General features: G+C 37.1%; 1 protein-coding gene across 1 annotated transcript; it reads left to right on the top strand.

Annotated features, from left to right (window-relative positions):
- Positions 1–2,177: 2,177 nt before the first annotated feature.
- Positions 2,178–11,963, top strand: LOC120195239 (activating signal cointegrator 1 complex subunit 2-like). Its single transcript, XM_039197308.1, has 9 exons — positions 2,178–2,717; positions 2,809–2,968; positions 3,047–3,108; positions 3,244–3,338; positions 3,997–4,110; positions 4,273–4,338; positions 4,749–4,846; positions 5,145–5,563; positions 10,651–11,963. The coding sequence occupies exons 1-9, from the start codon at positions 2,279–2,281 to the stop codon at positions 11,847–11,849; spliced, it is 2,652 nt and encodes an 883-aa protein (XP_039053239.1). The 5' UTR covers positions 2,178–2,278; the 3' UTR covers positions 11,850–11,963.
- Positions 11,964–12,553: the final 590 nt, after the last annotated feature.

Here is a 12,553-nt window from a genome sequence, read left to right as displayed (position 1 = left end):
GAAGCGACTTTGTTCAACTTTTCTAAGCGAATGGCGGCTAAGAGGCGTCGGTCAAAGAAACAAGGAAGACGGGAGACGGCTTCCTATTCAAAATACTAGTCTCCAAACCAAACACACTTGTCGATTTCTAAAGCTTATGGGGGTAGTATAGAGTCATTTAACACTACTTTTCCACATGTTTAATAACAAAGACATTTATTTGATCAAACAGAATGGCTGACACTTAACACTCAACATGCATATGCGTTACATTTGCTCTGTTCTAATCAATCTTTTCCCTTCTTTTCTCGCACAAGATGACTCCCCCACCTCTTTTTCTAATCAAACAAGCAATACGAGATGTTTCTAATCAAACATAAGATTACCCGAATCATAAAATCAAATCTGGAGCTTACGAATGTTTGAATGAAGCTCACAACACTCTAAAGATCAAAACTCTCCATAAACCTCTAAGCTTGCTCTACACCATCTTCCTTGGAAGATGTGAAGCCTATAATGAAGCTCTTGAATTTCTAGAGCTAAATCTTAACTTCCTCTTATATGATCCCCTCAACAAAACATAAAGCTCATACCTTTGGAGTTTAGCTTAAGGAAGAAAGGAAAAGAGTCGAGAGGAGGAAAAATAAATAAAGGGTGGTGAAAAGCATTCAATTTTAACCCCTTATTTTCACACCTGCATGACATAAGCACAAATTAAGATATATTTTTACCAATAGGATATTCACTCATATGGTCTCTCCTCATTTGGTCTTAACTCAAAATTCATTTTTATGATTATTCATGTCTAAAACTCGTTTGATTAGGCCCACCTCTTGTCAAACGATTTTAGCCATACACTCGTATTGGCTTATAGACCCCTTCAAGTATCATGTATTGACTTAAAAATTTGGGTCCCTATAATATTATTTACTAGCAGTGGAGATTTAAACCACTGACATCTCAAAGATGATGGGTCTGTTAATGTCAAACTCTTATTTACCAATATTGAACTACCACGTTTTTAAAACTATTGCCTCGAATTATCAAATTCGCAATTCTTAATATTTAAGCAACACATAAACTTATTAATAAATCAAACAAAGCTCAAAATGCAAGTTGGAGATGTATATTCAATAAATCTAAATGTTTAAACTTTAATGAACTAAAATAAGTAAAAAGATAACCTTAGGATAAAGAAAATAATTAGCTTGACAAAGAAGACTCATAAGTATTAATACCACATTTTAGATATCTACATTTGAAAATTCTAAAAATAAAATATAAATTCACGGTACTAATACTTCTATCTGAGTATCAATACTATCATAATATTGTCGATACTATTATATAAGTATCGATACTAGACTCTACGATCTTATCATGGTTTACAATATTTATATTAATCTTCAAGCATTACTCAGACAATATTAAACTACTCAAACATATCATAAACTTAAAATTAAAGCGTTAACAAAATAAAATATTGAAACACAATTCAGATGGTTACAAAGAACTTAAATACATGACTTCTTCCTATTAGTTTTACACAATTGAATGTCACAACAAGCATACATAAAAAAACAAATTCGGATTTGATTTTTCACACCGGTAAATCTAGGCCTAGAACTATTCAAAAGGCTAACCATATCAGATTTTCGTTTAAATTGGATCTTAAAGGACTTAATTATCATAATTAAAAAGTTTGGAGGATTCGTTTGAATTGAAATTAGAATAAATAAGGACTATATGAAATGAATTAAAGGTTTAGGGACCAAATTGGAAATTGAAGGATTAATTTGAACACAAAATAAAGTTGGAGAAAAAATCGTAAACCCTAGAAAGTCTAGGGTTATGCCTAATAATGTTCCCAAATAATAATTTACGCAAATCTATTTTCTCCTCTTATTTTTAGAAATTTTAGTCGTCGGTTATTTTTTCCCATCTTTTATAAAAAAAGGATTAAAGTGTAGTATTTATTTAATATTGATAATAGATTATATTATATAAAATAATTATTTGAATTCAAATGTTTCAAGATGATGTTTGTATTATTAAAACTACGAGTTCTATTATGAAATAAATAAATAAATGATTTTTTTTTTTTTTTGTCATTACGAATATGAATATGGTATGGAAATTGAAAAACTATAAATTCAGCAACACCTATAAATTGAAAAAAAATATGAGAAGTGTGCCTTTCTTTCTTCCTCCCCACCCCAACACTGAGATTATCTAAGCAAAAACGAAAATTAATTAATTTTCTTTTCTCTTTTCCTTTTTAAAGGGAAAACCCAAAGCCATGTCTCATGGGTATAATCACGGCAATAGGCAAGACGGCGAAATCAGAAACAATATCCAAAAATCCCACAAGAAATTCATCCCCAAAAATAAAAACCAAAACCCTAAACCGACATCCCTCTCAAATTCCATCAGGCAATCCCTTCCCGAACAGCATGATGCCCCCGCTTCCAGCACTACCGCAGCCGTACCCGGTGGCTCTACCAGCAACCGTGTTCGGATGGGAGAGAGTGGGGATTGGGTTCCAAACACAGCAACTCCATCCAGTCTCTCCAATGGGAATTTCGTAAATTACTTGCCTCAAGATGAAGCCGTGGCGGCGGGCCTCAGCGCGGGGGATGGAGGATTGGACCCAGTGGAATCACAGAAAGTAGTTGATCTCTTAAATAGGGAGTTGTCCCGCTTGCTCAAGTTCAGTCCCAGAGAATTCTGGAAACAAGGTATTTAAACTGATATTTGATGTTTTTGTTTTTTTAATGCACTTAACTTTCTCTTTTTCTGGAATTCCCATTTATTGTGCTTTCTTGTCAGTGGCTGGCGACACTTCTTTGCATGAATTTTTGGACAGTTTCTTGCAATTTAGGAGCAGGTGGTATGATTTTCCTCATCGCGCTGTCAAAGGAATCGTTGCGGGGGTTATCATTGGAGAGTTTGAGCTAAGCCGCCGTATCTTCATGCTGTTGTATCGAATGTGAGTTTGAAGTTTCATAACCCTCCTACATAAACACTCTTATATCTTGTTTGATGTGGAAATTTCTTGCAACTGTAGATCTTCAAATCGGGATCCTGGTGCTCGAGCTGCCGATAGTCTTAGTGCCAATGACCATGCCGGTAGGTTGTCTCTTAATGTATTTAGTTTGCACACATTTTGGTGTTGCTCAACCTTATATATCCCCAAATTTGTTGTTAAATTTTGATGCATAGGGTATTTTATATGCACATTTTATTCACTAATTCTTCCTGTAGTCATCTTGCAGGAGAAGAAGTTGCTTGACTTGCCGAAGTTGTTGGACATTTGTGCTATCTACGGTCATGAAAATGGTGATCTGACCAAATTGCTGGTAAGCATTCTTTTGTACAAGTGATTGGAGACTTGATTTCTTTTCTCCACGTATCTTTATCCTCTTTTAAAGCCTATAGGTGAGCTAGTATTTTGAAGCCTATCTGCTTTAGTTTCTGCTGCAAGTAACTCTTGTTAACTAAAGATTTACTGCTTCTTTTTCATTATAGTTAGATTTATGCTTGATAAGCTTCGAATCCATTATTGTCAAAGGTCACTCTAGAAGTCAAATTGCAATGAAACCTTAGCAGAGTCATATAAGGGCATAAGGCCAATCAAGAAGTTTCTCCTTGAAATGCCTCCAACGGTCACTCTAGAAGTCAAATTGCACTGAAACCTTAGCAGAGTTGGAGAAGGGCATAAGGCCAATCAAGAAGTTTCTTATAAAAATGACTTTCTATGGTTCCTAATTTATGTATCCTATTAAATAGCTAAAATGTTAATGGGCCGTGGACTTTTCCACCATAAATGCATTCTACTGGATGTATCAAGTGCTTCATCTTGATACCCTTCTATGTCAAATTAGTGTTTTGTGTCTCATAGTTGAGTAAGGTGAGAGATATCTTCTCCTATGCCTCAAGTGAACTGCCTTCCTGCCCCACCCCACCCCCCAAACACATACAAAGGGAAAAAAATTCTCACTCCTGATTTATTTTCAGGTTGCAAATGCTCTGAAAGCTCAACCTACAATCCATGATAATCTGACTGGGGTATTGTCTCATTTCTTGAGTATAGTTTACACAATGCATGAACGCTGCAGCACATCTTTGGAGGTACATTGTAAATTGCTTTGAATCTGATACAGTTTTTAAGTGTTTTCTTATCTGAGTGAAATGTTTGGCATTCTGCGCATTTCTGTTAGTATATCTGTAGTTTTTCTTAGTTATGACTTGACAATCATGGTTGCTTTTTGATTTGTTGCTAATACTGGATAGGTCCTTCAGTCTTCTGGAAATCATGGAGATCGTGGATTTGATCGACTTCATTATGACTTTTTAGAGGTTTGTTATTGTTTTTGCCAGTGGTTTTGTTTTGTAGGTGCCAGTGTGGAGCAGTGTTTGAAAGGTTCTTTGATCTCTATCACACACTGAACGAATGGTTGGAAGATACTATGCCATTGTATTTCAGTTTTAGGGATGATTTTCACCTAAAAAAGGAATTGCAGTGTGTGTATTTTTTAGGAAATGTTTTTCGCTTTATCAGAATATGAACAATGTGAATAAATAAACAGATAAATACAGAGTATAAAAGACCTGTGTCAAGAGGTGGTGGGGGTTAGTTAGCCAAAGCAGGAATTTGTAATTGTAGCATAGTAGGATGACCTCCTAAATCATTGGCTTAGTGCTATCTCAAGTTAAATTTCTTTGCTGCAAGAGAAGCCTAAGAATTATTCAATTACTTCTTTGGACAGGTGATGGACTTTATTAATGATGCCATTGTAGCCATGGATGCTTTTGTTACTGCATACCGACCTGCAGCTGTTTTTTTCTCTTGCCCTGTTGAAATGAGGTACCTTTTTCATTATGGAACTTCTATTCTATATGAATTAGTATTAAGTACACACTTGTCATTCATGCAATAAGAACCCTGGGTGTTCCATGAAGTTTTATGGTGTTGAGTAGATGGTTGCACTGGGCTTAACCTAACTTATTGTGGATCATAACTACTTTATGTTGTTTTAACCTTTTCAATTGTTAGTTGTGTGGGAGCTTTCTTTGTGGATGTGTCCCTTCTTTTCCTTTTCCCTCTCAAATTATATAGAAGTTACGCTACACTTTATTAAAAAAAAATCTCTTCATCTATGCAGTCATGGAAATGAAGAATTGCTCACAACTCTTTCACGTCTGCATGATAATTTACTTCCATCTTTGCAGCGGGGTTTTCGAAGAAGTTCTAAATCAGAAGAATTCACAAAGCTAACAGATATTGCAATAAGTTTGAAGATGTTATCTTTGAGAATAGTCAAATTTGGTTGGAAACTATTAGATATTTGCTATCTTAGTGATGAAGTGTTTTTGGATGCACATCCCATCCCAACTGTAACAAAGATGTTTCCGGTCACGGTTGAAGATCCATTTATAAGAGCAGATATTTTGGTTCAAACACTTAGGGAGATAAATGGAGTTTCACTGCAATGTCAGGAGAACGAGAAACAAGATTCTTTCCTTAAGAACCTTGAAAAGAATTGCAATCTAATGAGGAAACTTGAGAATTTGCAGAACACTGGTCAGTGCATTGATTAAAATCGCCCCTTAAAGATTATACTGCCTTTATAATCAATTTATATTTCATGGTGAATTTGTTTATATACTATGATGGGGAATATTGGGGGGGACTTAATATAGGCTTAGGTGGATATCCACGTAAGGCTGGTACCAACCTTGCTGAAGACCACTTAGCTGTCAACCTTTAAGGTGTATTTGGTGAATCAAACCACTTATATTTCCTCTGTGAATATGCCTAGTTTTATTAGAGAATTATTTATTTGATTTCTAATTTCTGTTATACCTTTTGCACTCTAGATGTAGTTTATATCTCTTGTTTTTTTTTTGATAGAAAGTAGGCCTCATTAAAAACCTCCTTCAAGCCCTGCCATGTTATGAAGGTAACATGAAGGAACAAAGAAGGAGGAAAAGAGTGCCAAGAAACTTTTATTCACAAGAGCCAAATTACAAAGACTGAACAAACTCCTAGACTTCCTACTGAAGAACATAAAACTTAAAACAAACCACCTAACAAACAGGAAAATACACTCCTGCTAATCAACACGATCAAATAACCCAAAAATCACCCTATCCCATCTTTAGCTAGTTTGTCAGCTTCCCAGTTTGCCGCCCTCAAAATATGCCTACATATAATATCTTTTCCAGTCAAAAGCGAAACTATATCCTTCACCAAGGATAGATGCAAAGGGGAGCTTAAACCTGGATTCTGAATCCACTTCAGAGCGATAGATGAGTTTGATTCCACGATAAATCTCTGATTTGGGACCAAATCCAACTCCTCCATAAGACAAATCCCTCTTTTAATTGACAACTCTGCCAAGATAGGAGGACCACCACCTACTGATTCAGAGAACCACTGTAGCAATAGTCCTCTGCTATTCTGAATCAGACCACCAATACCACCTTTTTCCCACACCGAAACCATCGCTCCATCAACGTTTAACTTTAGAAACCCATCCGGTGGAGGAACCCAGCAAGCTGATCGAGAGCAACCCCTTCCTGATCTGCCTGCCGAATCAGCAAGTTTCAAATCACCTACTAGAGAATCTAAAGGAATACCCACATCCTTAAAACGAGCACTAAACCAGGAAGCCACTCTAAATCTTACAATGAAAGATAATCTGACCAAATCCAGCTTTACTTTCTGAAAGATAATCTCATTTCTTCATTTCCAAACTGACCACATCACTGCCCTAAGAATTTTCAAATCAAAGAGTTAATCATAAAATCATCCCACAAAATTTAAAAATCCATGGAACACTTTGGAATCACCAATGAAACATCCCACATTTTCAAGAAGGAAGACCACAGACCCCACACAACCCTGCAATGCATAAATAAATGGGAAACTGATTCCACCTCCCGACCACACAAAACACAAAGCTGATCAACAATCTCTGCAACACCTCTCTTTGCTAACTCCTCTTTAACCGGTACTCTTTGCTGCACTAATTGCCAAACAAACATTTCCACCCTTGGAGTAGCTAACCCTATCCAAATAATCTTTTCCCAATTCACATGATTCTGCTCAAAACCACCTTGGTCAAAGAAAGAGTTTATACAAGACTCTGTTGTGAAAATTCCTTTACCATTCCCTAACCAAATCCAACAATCATCTTCCGCAGGAAAAAGGAAGGTATTATTCAACATAATGATCAACTGCAGCAACTGTTCAATTTCCCAGTTAGCCAAATTCCTTCTCATTTGGATGTCCCACACCCAACCCGAGGTATTATTCACCATAAACTCCATCACTTTACCCGCTTTATTATTTGATAGAACATAAAGTCTAGGAAACAAAATTTTCAAGGGAACATCACCCAACCATACATCATTCCAAAACTCCACAGCTTCCCCATTTCCTGCCTTCAAACGCATATTCCTTCTAAGACAATCTCCAAAATCATCATTGTTAAAGAAGTTTTTCACCACATCTTTCCAAATCCACGATGTACGAGCTGACCACGAATTCCCCATAATAATGGAATTCGGATCCAGATTGTAAACAGCACAAACCACTCTCTTCCACCAAGACTTCTTTTCAGAAGTAAACTTCCATATCCATTTCCCTAGTAAGGCTCGGTTCATTAGTGCTAGATTATGGACCCCTAGACCCCCCAGTTTTTTTGGTTTAGTAACCGACTTCCAGTTGACCCAATGGATTTTTTTCTTGTCAACCGAACCCCCCACAGAAATGAAGCAATGATAGAGTTAAGTTTAAGTAGCACAGCAACTGGAATTCTAAACATAGAAAGAAAATAGACCGGTAGAGAGCAAAGCACCGATTTGACCAATACTACCCTTCCCGCTATCGACAAAGAATTAGCTATCCAACCACTCAATTTAGCATGAAATCTCGCCACTATAGGATCCCACATAGCAGCTGAATTCCTCTTGTACCCCAGAGGCAGTCCTAAATATTCAGATGGAAGATATCCAACCGAGCAGCCAATAACGTCTGCCCAAGTAGTTAACTCCCCATCTTCAACATTTACTCCAAAAATCCTGCTTTTGCCTAGATTTAACTTCAACCCCACCAAAAGCTCATAAATAAGTAACACTCTTCTAACATTCCTCAACTCACGAATAGAGCCTTTACTGAAAATTATAAGATCATCCGCAAATTGAAGATATGACAGCTTGAATGCTCGGTCCTGCACTCCTAAATCAAACCCCGAAAACAGTCCCAAATCCACTGCTTTAGTTAACAACAAATGCAGCAACTCAGCAGCCAAATTGAAAAGCATAGGTGAAAGCGAACATCCTTATCTCAGACCCCTGGATGTATGAAATTTCTCCGTAGGAGACCAATTTACTAAAACTGAAATCTCAGCAGTTGACATGCATTGGTACATCCACGACCTCCACTTGTCACCAAACCCCATTTTGCTCATTATTTGTATCAAAATTTTCCAATCCACCGAGTCATAAGCTCTCTTAAAATCCACCTTGAAGACTGCTCCCTTCAGCCCCTCTCTTTCTCCAAAAATCAATACTCTCATTTGCAATAAAAGAGCAGTCCAAGATGTTCCTCCCCAGAATAAAAGCAAATTGGGACGGACTCATAATATCATTAATACACAAACTCAGCCTTCTAGCTAAGACCTTAGAAATAACTTTATATAGACCTCCCACTAGGCTAATTAGCCTAAAATCTTCCAACCCCTCCGGATTTGCCTTCTTTGGAATAAGAGAAATGAAGGAAAAATTCACCTTCGACTCCCACTCCTTCCCCACATAGAAATCCCTAAAAAACCGCATCATATCATCCTTCAAAATATTCCAGAACTTCTTAAAAAACCCTAAGTTCAGACCATCCGGACCCGGAGCTTTGTTGATATCCGAATGAACAATAACTTCCCAAACTTCCTCTTCAGAAAAAGGCTTCTCCAATGCTAAACACTGACCTTCCGAGAGCTTAAGAAAATCCAGATTTAAGTCCTCTGCCTCCAGGGTGTTTTTATGATTATACAACCTCTTGAAGAACTCCATCACTGAAGCTTTAACTGACCTAGGATATTCTATAACTTCACCATCAACTTTGAGGGCTTTAATGCAGTTTATCCTCCCTCTAATTGCTGCACTGTGATGGAAAAACCTTGTGTTCTTATCACCCTCCAATCTTCATTTCAATCTAGACTTTTGCACCCAAATTGATTCTTCCTTCTTTTGTAGCTCCCATAAATCTCTCTTTGCTTCAACAATAGAATTCATTGACACCAAGGAAGACCCTTGTTGCAATTTTATTTCCATATCCTGGATCGTAGACTCCAACGTTCTGATTTTACCTGGTAATTGAAGATAACCCTTACCAGACCAATTTTTTGCCACATCCTTCACCCGGTTAAGTGTTTTGGAAATGGACATCAAGTTTTCCTGTGCACCCAATTTGAGCAGCTCTTTTGTCAACAATTCGCTAAACCCTTCCTCCTCCAACATATAATTAAACAGTCTAAACGGCTTCGGCCCCCAATTACATTTCCTATTCTCCAGCAGAATAATGTTGTGATCAGAAATGGACTGAGGCTGCAAAGTTTGGCTGATCTTTGGGAATTGCGAGAAAAAACTATGATCAACTAAAAACCGATCCAATCTCTCAAAAGTGGGAACTTCCCTATTATTACACCACGTGAACTGACCTCCCACTAAAGGCAAATCAATTAAATTTGCCTTAGAAACAAAATCTCGAAAAGTATTCATCAAAACCAAATTCACAGCGCCACCCATTTTCTCTTCCTGAGTCAAAAGGGCATTGAAATCTCCACCTAAGCACACTGGACAGTCAACCTGTTCCAGAAATGAAGTTAATTCTCTGAAAAACAGCTCTTTATCAGCCTCCACACTTGGACCATAGACATTTATGAAACAACAAATGTTTGGTATACCATCCATCCATCCCTTTAATGCCACAAATCTAGTCTGGATGACCTTTTCCTTAACCACAAATACCTTCTGATTCCACATTGTTATTAGTCCACCATCCGAACCTAAAGCAGGCACAACAACCAAACCATTAAGGATTTTCCCTCCCATTTTCCTTCCTAACATAGTACTAACAACTTCTAATTTGGATTCTTGAAGAAATAAGATAGTCAGTTTTCTCTCCTCAACAAATCTCCGAATAGCTTGAGCTTTAACCTTCCTACCCAGACCCCTAACATTCCAACACATAATGGACCATTCTACCATCAAATTAATTTTATGACCATAACCCCTGAACCAACTACCGCCCCTCAATCATCTCTATCCTTCACCAAAGGAGCAACTTTGGTCACGAATTCTTTTTCTCCTCCTTTAAACTTTACCCCCAACAAATTGAATACTTTCCAACACTCCATTGCTTCTGTCCTCCCCTGTTTCTCATCTCTTGTTATTTGATTTGAGGGACAATCATTATCGTAATACATGGAGAGTGATGTATTAATTTATTGCTGTAATATTTGTGAAACTGAGTCTTCTTCAAAGCCATCTAATCATTGAACTTTTGCATTGGAGGATGTCAATAGCTCACCAATCTTTCATTATTCTTGTTCTTTGATAAATGTTCTGTTTTCGCACAGTAATTTGTATTCAACAACTTTCGCGCAGGGTGGATATTCATGGAGGATGAACAGTTTCAGTATCTATATGGGATTACAATGTATTCAACGAAGGGCATCGCTAAAGAGCAAACCCCTAAACCCCCCATACCAGCCTCTATGACAAGCAATAATGCGCAGATGGATGAAGATGCTGCAATTGTGCAATCAAAAATCAGCCAAGTTAAAGATATCTTTCCTGATTATGGTAAAGGCTTTATAGCTGTATGCCTAGAAGTTTATAACCAGAATCCAGAAGAGGTTATTCAGAGGATTCTTGAGGGTACTCTTCATGGAGATCTGCAGGCCTTGGACACTTCCCTGGAGACAATGCCGGAGCCCAAGTCTGCTTCAACCCTGACCAGGAATGATAAAGGGAAAGGGAAAATGGTTGACATTGTACCGGTATCTTCAACTACAAATGTACCAGTAGTTAACAGACAACCAGTTGAAGGTCCATCTATGTCATCCTCATCCACAGTTGGGAGGTTTATTAGGAAGTCCAAAGATGACTCACCTGATTCTGCTACTCTTGATGCCAGAGACAAGAATGATTCATTAAGAAAAGTTTCTTTGATTTCTCAGTACGAATATGAAGATGAATATGACGACTCTTTCGATGACCTAGGTCTAAGTGTTGCGGAGTCAGGGCTGGAGGAAAATGAGATGCTAAGCGACAAACTCAGCTTCAACTTTGGAAAGACCCAACCTGAAAGTTCTGGTCAATCTGCGCCTAATTCTAAGTGGGGCACAAGAAAGAAACCCCAATACTATGTGAAGGATGGTAAGAATTACAGTTATAAGGTTGCAGGTTCAGTTGCAGTTGCAAATGCTGATGAAGCTTCATTAGTAACCCAAGCTCAGGGGGAAATGATACATGGCCTTGGACGGGGTGGCAACCTTCCTCTTGGTGCAGTTAAGAAGCTGATGGGTCATGAGGAGCAAACCAACCAACCTGATGTTTCTGAGACGGGAGGGAGGGAACATACGAGGAACGCTAGGGGAAGGGGAAGAGGAAGAGGGGGTGGAGGAGGAAGACAAAGAGAGTCTCATGGTGAAAAAGATAACCTATCCGACAACACTGAATCCGAAGAGAGAGGAAATGCAGGAAATCAGAGGGGCAGGGGAAGAAGGGGTGGTGGAAGACATAATAATTACAGGAAGGATAGAGCCATGAATAAGCACTTCTCAGGATTGACTGGTTTATAGACACTCATGAGAGGGAGAGAGAGACCTTTTCCTTTTGAACCCTGTTTTATACAGAACTTCTCCAAAAATCTATTTCATCATGCAGTTGATAATACAATTTTCCATGCAAGATCACAGATTTCACTTTGGATAAGTTTTAGTTATTCACCTATCTAATTTCATCCTTTCAAGGTTGATTCAGATTTCGGACAATAGTTTTCCCGGCATTGCGGTTTCTGTATTTTAGTTTTATCGTGCTAGAGTATTTTGTCTAATAATGATTGTATTTAAAATATTTTTATAATTTTTATAAATCTTAATACATTATATTATTTATATTATAATTGAGTGACTTATAAAAACTTTTTTATGATTTAATAATATTTTTTTATCACGAAGGACATTTGATTTGTTCATATATTTTATCTTTTAAATATTTATATTTAATATTTATATTCAATTTATAACTTATCTTTTAAATATTTATATATAATATTTATATTCAATTTTGTTATACCTCTAGATCTGGATAGAGGTACAAACCAGATACAAATTCTTCTATCAAGACCATCTTCAAAGGATTCTCTCACAAAGAATTTTTCGGTCTACCATAAAATTTTGATAAGGTCCTTGATAAAAGAATTGTCTGAATTAAATATTGTGACTGATAATCACATCTATACACTTTATTGATCTATAAATAATAACGATGACTTTTTATTAAA

Source organism: Hibiscus syriacus, unplaced genomic scaffold (genome assembly GCF_006381635.1).
Source record: "Hibiscus syriacus cultivar Baekdansim isolate YM2019G1 unplaced genomic scaffold, ASM638163v2 tig00117010_pilon, whole genome shotgun sequence".
Lineage (NCBI taxonomy): Eukaryota > Viridiplantae > Streptophyta > Magnoliopsida > Malvales > Malvaceae > Hibiscus > Hibiscus syriacus.
Note: the sequence above shows the minus strand (reverse complement) of the source record. Positions and strands in the feature narration are given on the sequence as shown.

Coding starts and splice junctions, on each gene's coding strand:
- LOC120195239 (XM_039197308.1), top strand. CDS start 2,279: ATGTCTCATGGGTATAATCACGGCAATAGGCAAGACGGCGAAATCAGA. Junction 3,109..3,243: donor TAGTGCCAATGACCATGCCG/GTAGGTTGTCTC, acceptor TTCTTCCTGTAG/TCATCTTGCAGGAGAAGAAG. Junction 4,111..4,272: donor GCTGCAGCACATCTTTGGAG/GTACATTGTAAA, acceptor AATACTGGATAG/GTCCTTCAGTCTTCTGGAAA.